This window comes from Opisthocomus hoazin, chromosome 7 (genome assembly GCF_030867145.1).
Source record: "Opisthocomus hoazin isolate bOpiHoa1 chromosome 7, bOpiHoa1.hap1, whole genome shotgun sequence".
Classification (NCBI taxonomy): Eukaryota; Metazoa; Chordata; class Aves; order Opisthocomiformes; family Opisthocomidae; genus Opisthocomus; species Opisthocomus hoazin.
Genome location: NC_134420.1, coordinates 24,366,426 through 24,384,296, shown reverse-complemented (window position 1 = coordinate 24,384,296; position 17,871 = coordinate 24,366,426). Strand labels below are relative to the sequence as shown.

The window sequence follows — 17,871 nt, the reverse complement described above, 5'->3', positions numbered from 1 at the left end:
GTGCTTAGGAGGGTGTCAGCAGGACTTATGATGAACACAAACTTGCTAGCTAGTTTCAAGAAATACAGTAGTCCAAGGAAATCAAAGCTTTAGCTAGCAAGTATTTATCTCATCAGTAAGAGAGATGAAAGTATCATGATTAGATCTGAGTAAATATAAATCAGCAACATTCAATTAGTTTAACCTGTGTACATCATGATATAAAAAAGAGTCAGCATGGACCAAGGGCAGATTCTTCATGACTTGTGGGGGGCAGGGGAGGGTCACTCAGTAGCAGAAGGGACCATCAGTAATCCCACTGCAACTCTAAGCCAGCCAGAGGCCTCTTTGCTCCAAAGCGGATTCCAGGGAAGACCTTAAGAACGTGAGGTTGTCTCAAGGGCCCAAGCACCTGCACTTTCCTTTAGTAGCAGCTTGAACCAAAGCACAAAATGTAGGACAGAATTCTTGCCTCCTCTCAAAGCAATGCTTGAGACCAAACTAAGCTCAACTAGCCACGTTTCTTCCTGATTTTCTGGATTTCTTGGTTTGCTTAATGTCTGAAGGCAGACATTGACAAACAAGTAGGCCCCCAGCTATCCAGCAGCCTCATTTGTGTGGGCGAGTCTGCGGTATGACACTTTAGAAAAAAGACAAGCCATGATCTTCAGGAGGAACCTGAGGCATTAAAGAAAGACCAGAGGCTACTCCCTAGCAGAAGACTTCAAGTTGCATTTCTTCCATTCCCCTAGATAACAGCCCTCATTTCTCAGAAACTTTAATACACCTAATTTCCACTGAAGCCATAGAGAACCCCAGGCAGAAAACAGGAGCTGTTTTTATAAACCCTGGAGACTGAAATCCCAACTTTGCAGACAAAATGTGCTAAGTCATAACAGTATGTAAGTTTTTCTCACGACACTTTAGCAGTTAGAAGAAAAACCCTTCACTGGCAGCCCTTTTGCTACGGCTGCCAGCTGAGACAACGATTATCATGCACTACCAGTAGCTCCCACGGCCATCGTACGGCAGCAGCCTTCCGCCACAGTCGGGAGCAACTCGGAGGCTGGAGGATGGGTATTTTGGTAACAAACTCCCCTGGACATGTTCACTGCCCTCCCTCACTACCACAGGGGTCAAGGTGGAACCTCCCAAAGCATCCGGAAGCGAAGGAGCACCGGAGAACAGGGGGAGCGTTCGCTTCTCCCACCAACTGCTTGACCCGTTAATGAACAGTGGCATTATCAAGTGAGTAATGAGCTCCCGGTCCCCAGAGCTTTACCCGCACATTCTCCCCCCGCCATGGCACCTCCACCCCACGTGCCCCAAACCACGCGCTCCCCAGCCTCAACAGGCCAGGGGGCCCGATGCTGCGGCTCCGCTACCCATCTGCTTCTGGCTGGTTGCCCGTGGTCGTGGTGCCTTCTAGACTTGTTCTTGCAGGGGATGGGGCCAGCGTGTTCTCCGACAGCAAAGCCCACCAAGGAAAACTCTCAGGGAAAACCATTTGTCAGCGGTGCCCTGCGTTACGGCACCAAGCAGAGGTGAAGGCAACGCTGTAAGCTGTGTCCCGACTTTTCTGTGGAAACGCTTTGTTTCGTTACAGCTGCGCTCCAGCATTTCGTCCCATCAGGAGCAAGCCAGCAGCTCCCTGGGCAGAGCTGGAACAGCAGTGCCTGTGGCCTGGGGCCACCATGTGTTTCACCACTGGCGAACGTGGCTAGAGCCCACTCCCACGCCCGCCGTGGTGGCCAGAGCCAACCCTGCACCCCAAAATACTGACAACGGCGCAGAGGCACCCTCCCACCCGTGGAAGGAAGCGCTGGGAGAGGGACCGGTGTGGTGGCTCTGCTGGGAGAGGGGAGTGCCGATGACTGGGAGTGGTGGAGCTGAAGGCTTGGAAGATGGAGGTGGAGATGGACGCTTTCGTGGCATTCGAATCCGGAGCTGCAGCCGGGCAAACCCCACACCTGTGAGCATTTATCAGCTTGCTTTCACACGAAACTGTAGTTGCAGAACTCCATCCGGACACCAACTTCTGCCCTCGCTGCTCCGTCTGACCCTGGCAGGAGGAAAGTTGCTTGCCTGGCAGCTCAGAAAACCCCTCTATGCTCCAGTGAACCCCGTGGTACAGAAATCAGCAGTGTCGACTCCACCGTAGGTGCCCCGTAGAGGGATGGATGTGGAAGAGGGGACATGAGGTTGTTCTCTGCTCCCCTCTGTTTCCTAATATAATGGACAACCACATCTCCTTGGCACAGTCCTCGGGGGCTTTTGAAACGAAGCTCATCAAGAAAGAAGTCGAAGGCCCCAGAGAGCCATCTGATGAAGAGCAAGTGATTTTTTATGTGCTCCAGACCCTCCCACCCAATTTTTCCCCCACCGCCAGACAGCCCACCCCTTTCAGCACGCATCAGCAAACAGCACAAGCCTATCGGAAAAAGTGCTGGAAATGAAAAATTAAATGTACTCTGTTTAGTCTTCAATTAAGGAAGAAGAGTTTACTCCATCTCTCTAGGGCAGCAAAAACTGGAGCAAGAGTGTTAGGTTCATTGAACATTAATGATCTTTTCCTATTATGCCAAATTATTGTTTCCTTAGTCAGTGATCAAATACAATAGCTTTATTAAAGCCCATCAGAAAAAAGAAGGTGCCTTTCTGCTACGGTAGCTCTCAGGAGCGACAAAGGAGCAAGGGCCCTACAACAGGGCGATTGTTGGCAGCAAGGGGAGCGACGGTCCCCACCGCTTCTGCAGATGCCCTCACCTTTCCCCGGCCCCAGTAACAGAGACATGGCGCTGCCGGAACGAGAAGCTGATTCCAGCTTGGTGCTCACCCCGTTGCGGGCTCCTCTGCCCCTCCCCGCTACGCAGCAGGCACCGCTGAGCAGGCCCCTGCCCACAAGTACGCAGAGCTCGCCCCACAAAAATGATATAAAAAACCACCAAAAGACATTTAACTCGTGACCCGAGCTGGATTAAAGTGTGTGCTTTCAGCAGCGAAGAGCAAGTGCAGGCTGCAATAACGCGATCCTGTGGGGAAAAGATAATCTGAAGTAAAATGAGCCAATTTTGGTGCAAGTCTATGGAGGCAATGCTACACTCTTTAGACAAAATTAAATGAAACAATTTTAGTGGAGTTCTGTGGAGGCCACAGTCCAATGTAATTACAATGGCAAATTGATGTTCTGATGTAAGTATGCTGCCGCTGAAAGGAAAGGCTATGCAGCCATGGAAAACAGAGTAGGTATAAAAAAGAAGGTTGAAATTAAGTTAGGCGAACATTGTAAACCACTTTTGAAATGTATTTATTTATACCACACCCCCTCTGGCACTAAAGCTCTCTTGTGAGCCGATGGCTGCTCACCTGCGGCCCGACACTATCCCGCGCGCTCTGTGTGAAAACCGGGTGCGCGGCCTCATCTGCTGCGAGTGGAAAGCCCAGAGGCAGAGATGTGGTCTCCAGAGGTCCCCAAGCGGCTGTGCATTCCCCTTTCCCAACCCGCTGGCCCTGGAGGGATGAGCAGCTTGACCCTGCTGGGTCGCTCAGCAGTCGGGGATCCCCCCGCAGCCCTCGCAGATACTCATCTGCACCCCACTCGCCCGTCATATTTGAAACGCCATCACTACTGAACCTGCGGCACACACAAAGCATGGCTTAGCCGGGCCACAGCTCCAATCCGAGTGGGTTCGGGTAGGAAATGGGAATGATCCGTTCCATTTGCATGGCGGGAGGCACGTGGAGGAGGGGAGGGAGAAAGCCAAGTGCTGGCAGAGGAATGCTGCTGTAGGGCACACGCAGAACAAGTCCAGCAACCCGCCGGGGGGGGGGGGCACAAGATTTGCTTTATTTCAACAAGACGCTTTTGAGCTACGGGAACTTCAGTTTTAAAGTTGTTTCTCCCTGCCCCAGTCTGTCTCTGCCTTGCCATCCATGCCGTAGTGCCCTCTGATGTGAAATATCCTGCTTGAAATCTACCTGGATAAGGGTAGAATCAATAGGCTCTCAGTTCTGCATCCATGGCAACACATACTTTACATATCATTTTATCCTGAACAAAGGAAAATTAAATACTTGATGTCAAAAGACTTGGGGTTTCAGGGAAGGAGAGGGGGGAAGGGAACAGGCTTTGCCTCCAGGTGCAAACCTGTCATACAGAATCCTTAATGCAATGCACTTAAGAATTCAGTGTTGTTAGAGCAAAACTTGAGGCTCTGTGCAGAGCATATGAATGCCAGACTTAGTTCAGCTGACACTACTCATAGCCTAATGCAAACTAACAGAGCCATCGCCAACCCTCAACAGACAAACATGCCAACAAGTCATTCTCAGAAAGTAGTAACAGAAAAAAGACATGCAACTCTACCCCCCTTCCCCCCCGAAAAAAAACCCAAAACACCGAGAAAGTTCAAACATTTACATTTTGAATTAATCACATGCTAAACCTGATTCCAATCTGACTTCTACTGGCAGAAAGCTAGAAAATCAGTTTTCAAGCTGCAGTGGTTTAAATCAAAGTAAAGTCCTTCCTGTGTCCCTCTGGAAGCGTTGCTAATACTAGGTGGCATTTGTGATTACATGAGGTTTGATATCTGGCGATCTAAAGAAAACTCACCTACTTCTAATGATTTAAGTTCATTACTTTTCCATCTTAATAAAAATATAGTTATTTTCTTTATTTCAAACCCATTATTCTGGAGTTGACTTGAACAGTAGTTCAGTTAGGTAGTCTACAGCATAAAGTGGCCTGATATTCTTCTGCTGTGTCCCTAGGGTTTTATTTACACAGCTATAGAGTGAGTAAAATCCATAAAGCTATTCATTTCTTGTATGGTTTAATTTTACAATCACTGTGAACCACACTTCTTTAAACGTGCAAAATCCTACACCAACAACAAGGCAGTGGAGAAACCATTTCCTAGTGTGTGTCTATCCCCACGAAATACCAGCGCTGACATCCCAGACCTTCCCAAGTCATTCCCGTGCCCCCAGCAGGTGCACATCCCTACGCCAGTGCGCAGTGCTGCGCTGACTCCTCCACTCACACGGTTTCAAATCATCCTTTTAAAGTTCTGCTCTTCCAGGCAGGGCTGTGCCCCAGGCGTGCTGCGAGGCTGCGTGTGCTCCTGCCAGGGCAAGGGCAGCCGGGGCGCGGGGCCAGGCCAGCCATGGGAATGTGGGGGTGTGGGTCGCTGCGAGCCAGCCCGGAGGCAGCCCCAGAGGGGTCGGTGCATCGTGTCAGAGCCATGGCCATTGCAAGCCTGGCATTCCTCAGTTGGCAGTATCTGAGGAGCAGGAGCTTGGCCCAAAAGGCTTCACCAGCACGGAGCTTCTTCATGATCTCTTGCTAATAACCTCTCCAAAGATGCTCCAGCTGATTGCTGGCAAAGGCGGGAAGGCACAAAGACGATCGTCTCAACAGAAAATTTGTACAGTTAATGCAGCCCTGTTGGGTAAAGCCTTACAGATTTTCAGCATACCTTAAGGTCGTGTGTTAAGCTATCTCCTCAGGGCGGGGATCTCAGAAGACAACAGATGTAGGCATGTGAGCTATTTATGCCACGTTTATGCTTGTCAAGAACAGAAAGATCTACTGTAAATATAGGGAAGAAGGGAAATAATTCATCTGGATACTGAGGAGCACCCGCAGTCGGGTTGTTGTGTTAAACCCACAGCGCTGCCCTTCGAGACATGTGTCTCACAAGGACTCTGGGAGAAATACGAGTCCGACAAAGATGCCCCATTAAATAGAGGCTGTAACTGTGTCACAGATTTCTTTTACTTGTAATTGTGACCCTGAGCCTTGTAACTATAATCCCAGGACTGTGTTACCTCCTTGTTACCCTGGAGCCTGCCGGGCGTTGTCGGGAAGCGAGGCGAGCCCTGCGATGCGGCTGTGCTGCTCCCGCACGGGCAGCGGGCAGAGCCCGGGGGAAGCCCAGCAGCAGGGGCGAGCTGCTTGCCAGCTCTCGGCAGCGGCAGCAGCGTGGGTGGCCGGAGCCGCCGGCTGCCAGCCCGGGGGAAGTGGGTCCCCCGAGGGGCCACGAACCAGGGCCCCTCCTGCCCACGGCAGATGGTGACGGCTCCTGCCAGCCCGCAGCATCGAGGGCAGCCCCGATCGAGAGCACACTGCTCAGCTGGCAGGAGAAAACCTGTGCCCGAGTCTTGGTGGCTTTGGTATGAGGTTCGCCTCAGCTTACCTTCACCTTCAATGTAATATTTGCTAGAGCTTACCCGTCCCTGGCCTTGCTTTCCTGCCAAGTTAGGTGCTCCAGCTCTGCCAGCGCCATACAACATGCCCTTGGCTTCTCCATTCCTGTTTTCCTCTCTGTAACATGAAGGCAATAAGAGACTCACTGCAAGAGTGCTGTGATGCCTAACTCATCTTTACGAAGTGCTTCAAATCCATCACGAAATGCTCTGTGAAACTCCGAAGCACCAGTGTAACATCATCAATGTTACCACAGTATTTATTGTACTGCTGTCTCTGAATGGTCCATGTAATTATCATTAAATATGAATATTTTTATCTATTATGTACCCATGCTATACCTCAGCTCCTTGGCAGTTGTACAGAGATGCTGCAAATGCTTTTCTTCTGTTTGCCCTTTCCCAACAGTTTCAGGAAGATGTATGCACATCGGAAATGTTAGAAGTCAAAATTCTGTCATTTCTAATGCACAAAAGGCTCCATCTGGCACACCTATATTTTTCAGCTATTATGCAAACTGAGAACTGAAATGTTAATGAGCTTTGTGAGTAATTCAGATCAGGCAAGATAATTTTTTAAGTTGTTCAGTGAGCACACTTTTCTTCCTGAGAAGAAATTCTCTTCATGACTGTGAACTTACCGATAGTTGCTGGAGCTGAAAGAAATGGGTGGATATCATTAAACTGACAGAAGATTGAAAAAATACAATGAAGAAAACCCTTATTTGCATTTCACCACAAAATAGCGTGTCCTGTGTTCCTTACCACCCTAGCTGGTGTTTCTGGGGCACTGTGTGTAGGTATGGGTAGGTCCTGCCAGCCCCGAGTAGCAAAGAGGAGGTTGCACGCCCCAAGGGGCAGGCAGATTTGTCCGTGTACGGTGAAACATGGACCAGCATGTGCAAACATCAGGGGTGTCTGAGAAGTTGCAGCAAAGTGTGGACTGGAGCAAAAATGATCTGGATGGTAAAGAAAAGGAGCTGAGCAGTCTGAGCAGGGCGAGGGGTCACCGCGCTCCAGTTCCCTTTCCAGATGTGGCGTTTGCTCGTTACCACGTAGCCCGTGGCAAGGCAGTCAAACGCGCCAGGGTGTCATAAATACAGATTTAAGCATTTTAAACGCCATCAGAACAGAGGAGTTCACTGGAGCATGTTCCTCCCCGCTGGCCGGACTCTGCTGAGCCTCTTGCCGAAGCAGCCGTCTCACCCCTGTGTTTCGGCGGTGCCCCTGCCCCAGCCTTGCCACCGGCAGGGACGGCGAACCTCGGCTGAGCAGCACTCAGCTTGCAGGACGCCTCTCCCTGCTTCCTGATGGATCCTTCCACCTCTGCTCCCCAGCTCTGAGGTCGAACCCTGTGTCTTGAGAGCGGCCTTAGCTGCCGAGGTGCTGAGGATGATCCTGGCAGTCGCCACTCTGCCAGGGCCGGGTGACATCAGCGGGGCTAGCATGGATCCTGCAGCTTTCCAGGCCACCTGTTTTGATCCTGTCTGAACACGCTTTGGGTTGCTCTGTGGCTTAAATATCTATTTTCAGCCAACAGGGGTGGAAGGCGAAGGAGGAGGGAGGGAGATGGTTGCGCTGGGGCTGACCTTGAGGATTTTCTTCTCGCAGGGCCAAAGCCTCTCTAACACTTGCGCTCACCGGTGTCCTGACTCATAACAACTGCTGACACTGTGCACGCATCCACGATCCACGCACTAACCCAAGCTGCCCGTACCTTCACAAAGCATCGGTACATCACCCATGCAGCAACCAAGCCTTAGGTCTGTACTTCAGTGTGTAACCTACCTGCCCTACGCCTCTTTGATCAGAGACAGCTTTCGTGGATGTCACCAAAAGCACTGTCAAGACAGACAGGATTGCCATTTTTTAATTATTTATTTACTTTACAGGAAATAGGTGTTGACACATGAAGCAGTTGTCTGCTCTCCCTTCAGCACAAAGGAGCTAAACCTGACAGCTTGAAAGAGGAAAAAATTGTAGCTTGGTTTGTTAAGATTCACGAGGGAAAAAATCCTAAGTATTGTCTTTTGCAAAATATATGAAGAAATAATTTTCATGATTTTTACAGGAGTAGCTTAATTTCAAGGAATATCAAGTATAGTTACTGCAGTGTTCTGATTGTGTAGGAGAGGTCTAGAAAATGAAACTGTCTGGAGGCTCTTTATTGACAAAAAGTGCCTCATTTATGTGCTTTGAATAGGAGGAACAAAATACAAGTGAAATAACTATCTAGACTCTTCACTGACAAGCAAATTACATTCCTAATTTAGTTTTAATCATCTGAAGCACCAATAGAAATGTAAGGAAGGGAAATGGCTCGGTTTTCTTCTTGAAGAAGAACAGGAGACCTAACCCAGGAGCATCCGTTTAACCAGTCTGTGCCAGCTCCAGTCACTCATCTTCAGAAAGTTCACTCATCTCATCAGCTCCATAGTAAATGACAAACTGGAGAGAAAACTGGAAGCCACCAGTTGCGGTCCTTTGCTCTGCAGCGGACAGGCACCCGAGGAGCCTGGTTCGCAGCTCCCCTGCGCTGGCTGAATGGGGAGATAAATGACTGTACCGGGCTCTGCCATTCGCGATTTCGGGAGCCTCAGGCTGTCACTGGACGGCATCCCACGTAACGCACTGTGCTGGTCCCCAGGCTCTTTCCATCCCTCTCTGCCCTGTGCCACGTTGTCGGGGAGGGAACGACTCAATGCTTCCATGAGCCTTGGAAGTAACATAGCTGTGCTCCGTGTGACATTCTCAATTTGAACTTCTTTTTTTCTCCTTTGCTGCTACTCCTGATAAATCTCTACACAGGTAATTGTTTCTATGAGCCAGAAGATGACTGCTTCATTTTTGGCACAACCTGAAATATTCCTTCACAGCAGAGCTCCTAAAGCCTCCAGTCATCCCGATCCTCTCAGCAGGCTCTGGTTAGCTGGGCTCCCGGCAGTCTGCTGGCTTGGTTGGCAAAGGAGCGAGAGGCACCACCATCACTCCCCCTTGTCATTCCTAAGAGAGGGACGAAGCTTATCTTAAATAACTCATCGTGGATATACTAATCACCAGCTTTTACATCCAACTTGCAGGCAAACTCATGCTCTTACCCCTGCAGGGCTGTAAATCAGAAAAGAATTTAACCTGTTACTTGCATTGCACAAACAGAGGGCCTGGTTTTGATCTCTAGTGGCCATCAAACCAGGAATATCTCCCCTGAGCAGTTGCCTTGCTGGGTAGCTGGTGTGAAAGGAAATTATACCACTAATATCCTCCAGATGCTTGCATCCAGGTTCATCCATAATGTATGCCGCCTGATTTTGCACTGCACTGTTAAAAAACAAAACGTAACTCTTTGTCAGATGAGCAAATCCTGTATGTTTGTAACAAAACAAAGGAAGCAATTATTTTTCCTTAGCTTGAACATACTACGGAGCATTGAAAATTTTGGGGATGACGAAGGTGACCCTGCTAAACCAAAGCAAATTGACTAACTGCCATCACTTCAATAAATACTGCGAGCAGACTCCTAGTTAGTCTACAAGAAATCGTGTACAGAGAAAAAAAAATTCACAACGGCAGCTTTAAACCATAGTTTATTGATGCCCTTTTCCCCACAGCAGGACAGAAAAAGGAAACTGGCAAGACAGGCACATTAAAAAATGATCACTCCTCGGACTGGAACATATGGTATGCAGAAACACACCCCTCTTCTTTGTGCTGGGCTTGGAGGTACGGAGAGCAAACCTGTCCGTTCCTCACCTCATTACCGGCTTGCCTTTGTGTGTTGGTATCACTGGAGGTAAATGCCTGTCTGTCTTCGCTGCAAGGCATTTTGTAAGCTCCCAGCCAGGAGGAGAGAAGGCCTTTTTTTTGGGCAGAAGAGGGAGTTCAAGGGAGGGGTACCTGGCGGGGCAGGGAGGGGGAGGAACGGACATGGACACTTTAATAGCTGCCGTTTGCTTTCTGTGAGATACCTTTGGGAATAAAGCCCTTCAGCTACATTTCAGTTAAGAGAGGAAAATCAGCTTCAAGAGGAAAATCAGCTTCAGCTCAGCCCATGCAGACAAACAGGAATTTTACCTTCTGCACGTGCTTTTGGGGAACGCGAGGAGCAGTGAGCGGCAGCAGTGAGGGGGCCCTCTCCGCCTCGCTCCTTGCCCCAAACCACACCGACCCCAAACCTCTGTGAACCCTCACCATCACACAGCTGCAGGTGTCAGCTCTGAGGGCACCTTGAGGCCGACAGCACCCGAGTCCAAGCAGTCTGGGAAACTGTGGGCTGTTACGTACTTGGATATCAAATTATACACATTGATTTCATGGCACCGAAAGGGAGCCTTGCAATGAACCGCTCACAGCTCAGAACGGAGAAAGTAAAAACATCTTCAAGATTTCATGAGTTTTCGTAAACAACATTGAATGGGTTGAACTAAATATTGAGGGCAGTAAAAATTATTGACCAGATGTAATGTTACACAGGCTGAAATCCACCAGGTAACAAAAACATTTAATGACAGGTTTTGAAAATGCGCCTGTGAGCTCAAGATCGCCACTCGCCAGTGGCCTACACAGGGGAAGTGCAGGTCCCCTGTACGTGAGCGCCGAAGGCCTCCTGGCGCACACGTTTTTCTCCTTGTTCTGTGACCCAGGCTGCCTCGAAAAGACCCGTTTCAGAGGTCATTGCAGAAAACCCGTCACAGAAGGTGGAGAAAGCGGCTGTGCGGGACACGCTGCTTCTGCACCCATGCAATTTTCTCGAAGGACGTTCGCCGCTTGCCACCCCCAGTATTTGCAAGGATTCAGCTGTTTCTCTGTCCTTTCCTGGAGCGCTGTCCTCTCCGTTCCCGTGTCCTTCTGTACATCTCAAGGTGGCACAGGCGGATTCACTGAACGCGCCCCATGGCTGCAGACATAGCTGGGGTGGAGTTCGCCTACGCTGAAGGGCTCAAAATCGATTTCTTTTTTGGAACTTTCATGCCTTCATCTACTTCTTTGAAAACACCTTCTGCTGGCTTGACACTGAGGACTGGCTTGACAGCGTGACACCTCAAAAAGCCCAGGTGACCGAGGGTAGACAAGTGTGATAATATCCTGGCAGTACATGTCACAGTGCAATTTAAATCTGCCTGGTTTTATTGCATTACAACGTGCTGTAACTTAGTCTTCCCCAGCTTGCGTTCTGCTTGTACCCCACCTGAAATACCCCTACCGGCATTTCCCCCCCGGACTAGGAACCAGAGGGGTCTGGGTCTTCAGGGTGCCTGCTCTGTTTTCTCCGCGTTGGCTACAGCTGGATTTCGCAGTCAGTCACCCCTTGGGGTTGTTTCCTGGCAGAAACAGCCCGAGTGCCACATGCTTACAAAGACCCCAAACCCACAAGAAACGGCTGAAGAGCAGGATCACCCAGGAACTGCAGTGCCAGACCCGCCTTGTTGTCCTGTTACCGGTTTTCATCCTCCGGTAACCCAGCCAGAGCTCTTTCCCTGAGTGCAGCGCTGGCTTGCTTTCGGGTGGGCTCACTCTCCCTCCTTTGCCTGCAGAGCTCCTTTCGCTCCTGCACGAAGCAGCGGTCCCGATTCACACCTGCGTGCGTACGTTTGCTTCCCATCAGCTCACCTTAGGCGGGCGGTGGAAAGCCACAGCGCACAGAGATGGGGTTAGGAGGTTACAGGTGTAACCCCGCGGTCCTGCCCCATACGCAAAGCACACCGAGTTAGATTCGACAGTCCCTGAGGGTGGGACTCATCATGTTTGTTAAAAACACCAGTCGATTCACAACAGAATACCCTCTGGGGATGCGAGTCACCACGCTTGGAAATGACTTCTGCTCAGAGCGAGCATTCCTTCAGCGGGTTGAGCTACGTTAGCACCCGAGACTGCAAGGCAGAAGGCTTTCTAGGTCACTGAGAGTCGCAGAAGCTGTGCGGGCGCCCGGCAGGCTCTGCTTACTGTGCAGCCCACACCGTTCTCGTGGGAGCTTCGCCGCTTCCCACCCGGGGAGCGCAGCTCTGAAGGAGCGATTAAATTTTATGCTGCGGTTGCAAAGTAGGAATAACATGCAAAATGGGATTAAGCCTTAATATGATCTTGCATCCAAGCTAGTCCTGGACCACCTGGTAATGTGAGAAAATTCTAAGTATCATTACCATTAAAAAAAAGGCACCAAACTTCAAAGGGAAACCAAACCACAAAAACTATGCTGGTGACATTAAGAGCGTGCTGTATGCCCAGTAAGTCAAAGTGTAAGTAAGTTTTCACTGTCTTCCACTGGCTCCGAGTTCTTTCCCGAATCTCTGAACGGGCAGACACGGCCTCAGTCAGGCAGCGAAGTGTGGTGCCAGCGGTGAGCTCGGCACCGTTCCCGGGGCAGCTGCTTTTGTGCGAGAGCCGAGGGGACTCTGAGCCTGGGAAGAGCTTCCAAAGCAGTGAGGGAAGTTCTCAAAGGGAAACCCACAGGGCAAATAAATCCAGGTTGGAAACGGCTTCAGATGCAAGCAAACAAAAGCAAAGGAGATTTGTGCTGTGAATGCCAGTCTCGCTTGTGTTGCTAAGTGGGAACCCCTGTCCTGCAGAGACAGGAGTAGCCATGGTTTTGATGTCCCTTAGGCAGCCCTTGGAAGCTGTGAACTTGGTCCTCCCTTCGCACTAGTAGGGTTTGGGGGTGACATCCCAACAACTACAAAGTCAACAGCCCCCTACCCTACACGCCTCCTTAGATTCTGATGACAGAAAAAAATCTGGGAGAGGCATTCGGAATTTAATCGGGGAAAATACACAGAAATATCAGACTGAATGAAGTGCATTCACATTACCGCATCCTCCAGATATTTTTTCCTGTTTTTTTTCTGAAGCTAGTGTTACCAGTTAAGCACATGAGTCTCCGCAGAGCTGAACAACAGATCTCCCGTCTCGCATCTGGGATGGGCAGCACTGCTGCCGGCCCCACCCGACCTTCTCAAGACTCCTCTCCGACCTGTGCGACAGCCCACGTCGGACCAGGGCACTAGGGCAGCCACCCTGTCAGCACATGCTTCGCTGGAAGCCCGTGAGAAGTGCTGGGAAGTCAAGTGCGTCCTTTGGTGCTCTGCTGCGCGACGCCCGAAGCCCTGCAGCCCCGTTCCGGTACAGGCTGCGCGCAGCCGATTCCTCCAGCCTCAGGCGAAGTGCTGCTGAGCTGCTGGCAACGCGCAGCCAGAACCGGCTGCTCCTGCTATGGAGAACAACCTCCTACTCACAGCTTCCAGGTCCTAAAGTCTTCTTGTCCTCCATTAAGCAATGGTTTTCCTTGCCTGTGGATGACGGTAACTCCAAGGAAACTCCACCGGAAGAAGGCAGAGTTAGATGAGTGCCACTGAAATTATCCTATAAAAAGTTTTACAGAGTTTCATCCCTTGGTTTCTGCAAGAAGATAGTCAAACATCTGACAGCATATACAGCTAAAATAGCAAGCAAAAAGTGCACCAGACCACTAATTCACAAAGCACTGTTTGCCTTCAAGAAATCGCGTGGAAGAAAGTAAGCTTGCCTTAATGTGACAGTAATTCAAAGCTTTCTCAGGCACAGAAGCAGATGATCTGCAACACAAGAATAAAATGCAGCGATGAAGCAAAGTATCATCATCCATCCAGGCTAGTTTTAGCCGTCCTCTTTGAACAAATCCATTTCCCAGCAGGGCACAGCTTCTCTAGCACAACAGCTCTAGTTTCACGCCAACCTACGGCTGCGCCATTTTTGAACACGTAACCTGTACATAACTTGAGGTAGTTACCAGTCACCCAACAGAAAATCATGTTTCTTCTTGAAAGGTGTAATTATCTGTGTTCTGGCTCTAAAGACGCTGCAAAGGAGGTTTATTTCCCATTGGCAGTCAAAACCACAGTTGTACCATACTTACAGAAGTACTTCAACAGAAATGAAAACTTAGATGTTTGTGGCACAGCATTTGCTCTTCACAGCGGTTTAAAATTTATGCCAGCAGTTTATTATTTAAATGTATTTTCATTAGGTGAATGTGACAGAGCCGCTGCATCACAAAGCAACGCTCAAGAAGTATTAAGAATCACACAGTTAAATTGTGTATTATCATGTAAATGGGAAAGGAATGTCACATGGGATTCTGTGCATTGTTCGGAGAGATAAATGCAGTGAACTATAAATACAAGTTCAATAGAGAGCCTTGTCAGTTAAGCAGTTGAATGAAAGCTGCGCTTGGAGGCTGCTGGCACGTTTTAAAATAAATACTCATACACACTGTTGCAATATCTAACATAGCTAACTAATCAACTGTTAATTTTGTTTGTAAAACTGTTGTCCTATTAAAAAACAGCAATAACAAAAAACCCCACTGTAATGGCCCAAGAAAATTGTCTTTATGTGAAGTTTAATCTAAACCCATGCACATTAACCAGCCAAAGCCCTCCTGCAGGTGTGAACGCACAGCCCTCCCCGAGCTCAGGGGAGGGAAGGGCAGCACTCACACACTGAAGGCAGCACCTGCGTGGGCAGCAGCCACCGAGCCCGCTGCTGCGTGCGTCAGGAGAGGTGCCGTCCAGATGCAGAGGCGATTATGCTGCTGTTTGGTTATAGCAGGATATCTACCGGCATTTGGTGTTTAAAGAATATTAGTTCGCCCTTTGTCCTTATTCTGGCTGTATTTTGAGCCGTACAACGGTCTCTTCTGTGAATACTGGTACATGTAAAAACGCCTTTTATTTTGTATACCCACTGCTACCGCTTCACCCTACCTAGAACAAAACTTTTGGAGGAAGAAAAACCCCACCCAACTGTTTCAGAAAGATGGAAAAGCTTTCCTGTTCTTCAGTTCTGCCTTAACCCCCACTGCAAAGACAACCAAAAGGGGACAGGAGGACCGAGCACCGGTACAGACCCCCATGGCAAGTGACCACCACCTCCGGGGATGTTTCTGGTACGGCGATACAGGACAGGGCCCGCGTTCAGAGGGTGGTACCCAGCCCCAGCGCCCGAGGAGCCTGATGGTGGCCAAGCCCACACCGTCTGTGCCAGTTTGCTGAAACTAACGGCTTCAGTTGTCGCAGTGCTAGCCAAGGCAGTTCATTTCAGGCTTTAGAAAACAGACAAAAGTCTATTCAGCGAAAGTATGCAGCAGTCACATCATTTTAGCCACTTGAAGAGCTTCTGCCCTTTCAGTGACACACCAGCTAGGAAAAAAGAGAGAGAGGAAGGGTAGCGATGGGAAGTTTAACTCTACCCCTGCTGGCCTCGGAGGGACCAGTTCGTCCAGTTCGGTGGAGCGAGAAGCTGGGAAGAGGTGGTCTCTGCCGCCCATCGGGGAACGCCGAGGAGGTGCGTGCTTCCCTGGCAAAGCTCAGGCAGACATTCAGGACAAAGAAGGCCAAACATCAACACGCTTTACTGAAAGATCAGTTTCTTTAGTATGTTACAGAAAAGCTTGTGAACATATGTAACGTACATAAAAGGCAGACTTCGTCAAATAAAAAGGTCTTTCATAAAAAAATTAAAAAGTCAAAGTAAAGTGCATGAAACAGTTTTTTCCTCCACTTCAACTATTGTGTCAAAGTCTCAGCACACAGCAACGTTTTCAAAACCCAGGGGATCCTCGTGTGTCACCGCTGGTCAGAGACTCCTCTGGTCAGACGAGACGACGTGGTGACGGTGACAAGCGCACGCTGGAGAACCAACACAGTGTAGCCAGATGCACCCACCACGCAGGCTAAGTGCTAACGGAACACCGGCTTCCTACGCGCCTCCTCGGTGGGACCGAGCAGCCGGCGGAAAGGTTCACCCTCGTTAAAGAAAATCAGTAAGAAACAAGCTTCATAAATAGGGCGGCTTCGCTAGTTAGGGGCTCCCCTACCGCACAGTCAGTTCTTGGCCTGTGAGTACCAATATATATATAAACCGCGTTTTTCCGCCTGCCTGCCTGCCTGCCTTCGGCGGGAGCAGGCGGCCGACCCAGCCCGGCCACCGACGGCCGCTTTCCCGCGGGGCTCCCCACGGGCGGGTGCACCGGGAGCCCCCGAGGCGCGGGGTCCCGTCCCGGGAGCAGGGCCCCGGCGCCCGGCCTGGCGGCGACCGCACCGCCCGCGCCCGCAGAGCCCCCGCCGGGCGCGGCGGGCGGGCAGCCCCCGCCCGTCCCGTCCCACAGCCGGCAGGGCCGGGCTCGGTGGCCGCGGGCAGGGCCGGCCCCAGCCTGGGCGGCCGGCGTGGGGTGGGGGGAGCCGAGTCCCGCTCCGGCGGCGAGCGGCGGGCGGGCGGCTCCCGCCGCGAGGCCGTCAGAGCGCGTCGGCCTGGGCGCGGCAGTGGGCGATGTGGCGGTGGACGAAGTCGACGCGGGCCTGCAGCAGCTCTGCCTGCCGCTCCGAGAGGAAGCCGAGGCGGGCCCAGAGCGGCTCCCGCGCCCGGTAGCGGCGGCGGAGCTCGGCGGCGGCGCTGCGGCGGCGGTGCAGCTCGGCGACGCGGCGGGCCGTGCCCTCTCGGAAGACGCAGACGGAGCGCAGCAGCGGCTCGTTGTAGGGGTCCCACATGGCGAGGAGGCGGTAGCCGTGCACCAGCCCCGCCTCGTTGTCCAGGAAGACGAGCCCGCCGTCGGGCCCGCGGAGCAGGTTGCTGGTGGCGCGGCGCATCACCCGCGGGTCCCACTGCAGGCTGAAGAGGTTGCTGACCAGGCGGTCGAAGTTGGCCGTCAGGTAGTCGAAGAGGATCAGGTCGCTCCACTGCACCAGCTCCACCAGTTGCGCCGGCGGCAGCGCGCCCAGCCCCGCCGCCGACAGCGGCCGCAGCCGCCGCCCGCCGCCCGCCTCGGCGCCCCAGGGCGCGGGGGCCACCACGGCCGTCAGGTTGTCCACCCACCGCGTCAGGCTGACCACCGCGCCCTCGGCCCACAGCGAGCCGCGCAGCTCCTCCCGCACCGGCGCCCAGCGCGGCCCGCCGGCCTCCACCAGGGCGAGCGCCGTGGGCGGCAGGCGCTGCTGCATGCCCAGCACCCCGGCCAGGTGGTACGAGAGCGCCTCGCCCAGGATCTGCTCCGGGCTGACGCCGTAGCGGACGCAGGCGCGGCTCCCGTCCGACAGCCGCGCCAGCCGGTTGGAGCTGCGCCCGCAGCCGCCGCGCTCCAGCGCCGAGACGCGGGCGGCGCGGGCGGCCGACAGCCACGCCGCCGCCTCCTCCGCCGCGAAGCCCGCCGGCACCCGCGCCTCCAGCTCGCGGCTCCAGAAGATGCCCCGCTCCACCGGGGAGGGCCCGCCCGCGGCCGGCCGCGCCCCGCCGTCCCGCTCCTCCCGGCCCGGCACCGCCAGCAGCGCCCGGAAAGTTTTCCCGGCGGGCGGCCCCGGCTCCGGTCCCCGCTGCGCCGCCGCCGCCGGCTCCCGCCGCGGCACCACGGTCCAGAGCCCCGACAGAGCGCCCAGCGCCAGCAGCCCCAGCGCGGGCAGGGGGCCCGGCGCGGCCCGCCTCGCCCGCCTCATCCTCCCGCCGCTTCACGGCGGCGCGGCCCCGCCGCTCGCCCGCTCGGCGCGGCGCATGGCCGCGGGCCGGGCCGGCCGCCCCGGGAGAGGCAGCGGCAGCGGGCAAACCCCTTCGGCAGCCCCGCGCCGAGTGCGCGCCCCGCTCCGCCGGCAGCCGGGAGGCACGGGCGCCCGCACCACGTGGGGGAGCTGGGGGGGCGCGCCCGGCCCGCCCCCTCCCCCGGCG

General features: G+C 52.8%; 1 protein-coding gene across 1 annotated transcript; it reads right to left on the bottom strand.

Annotated features, from left to right (window-relative positions):
- Window positions 1–16,384: 16,384 nt before the first annotated feature.
- FJX1 (four-jointed box kinase 1) lies at window positions 16,385–17,651 on the bottom strand. Its single transcript, XM_075426435.1, has one exon. It carries the CDS (start codon window positions 17,643–17,645, stop codon window positions 16,455–16,457), a length of 1,191 nt encoding a protein of 396 aa, XP_075282550.1. The 5' UTR covers window positions 17,646–17,651; the 3' UTR covers window positions 16,385–16,454.
- Window positions 17,652–17,871: the final 220 nt, after the last annotated feature.

What these genes read in the sequence shown, in the direction of transcription:
- FJX1 (XM_075426435.1), bottom strand. Translation starts at nt 17,645, where the DNA reads ATGAGGCGGGCGAGGCGGGCCGCGCCGGGCCCCCTGCCCGCGCTGGGG.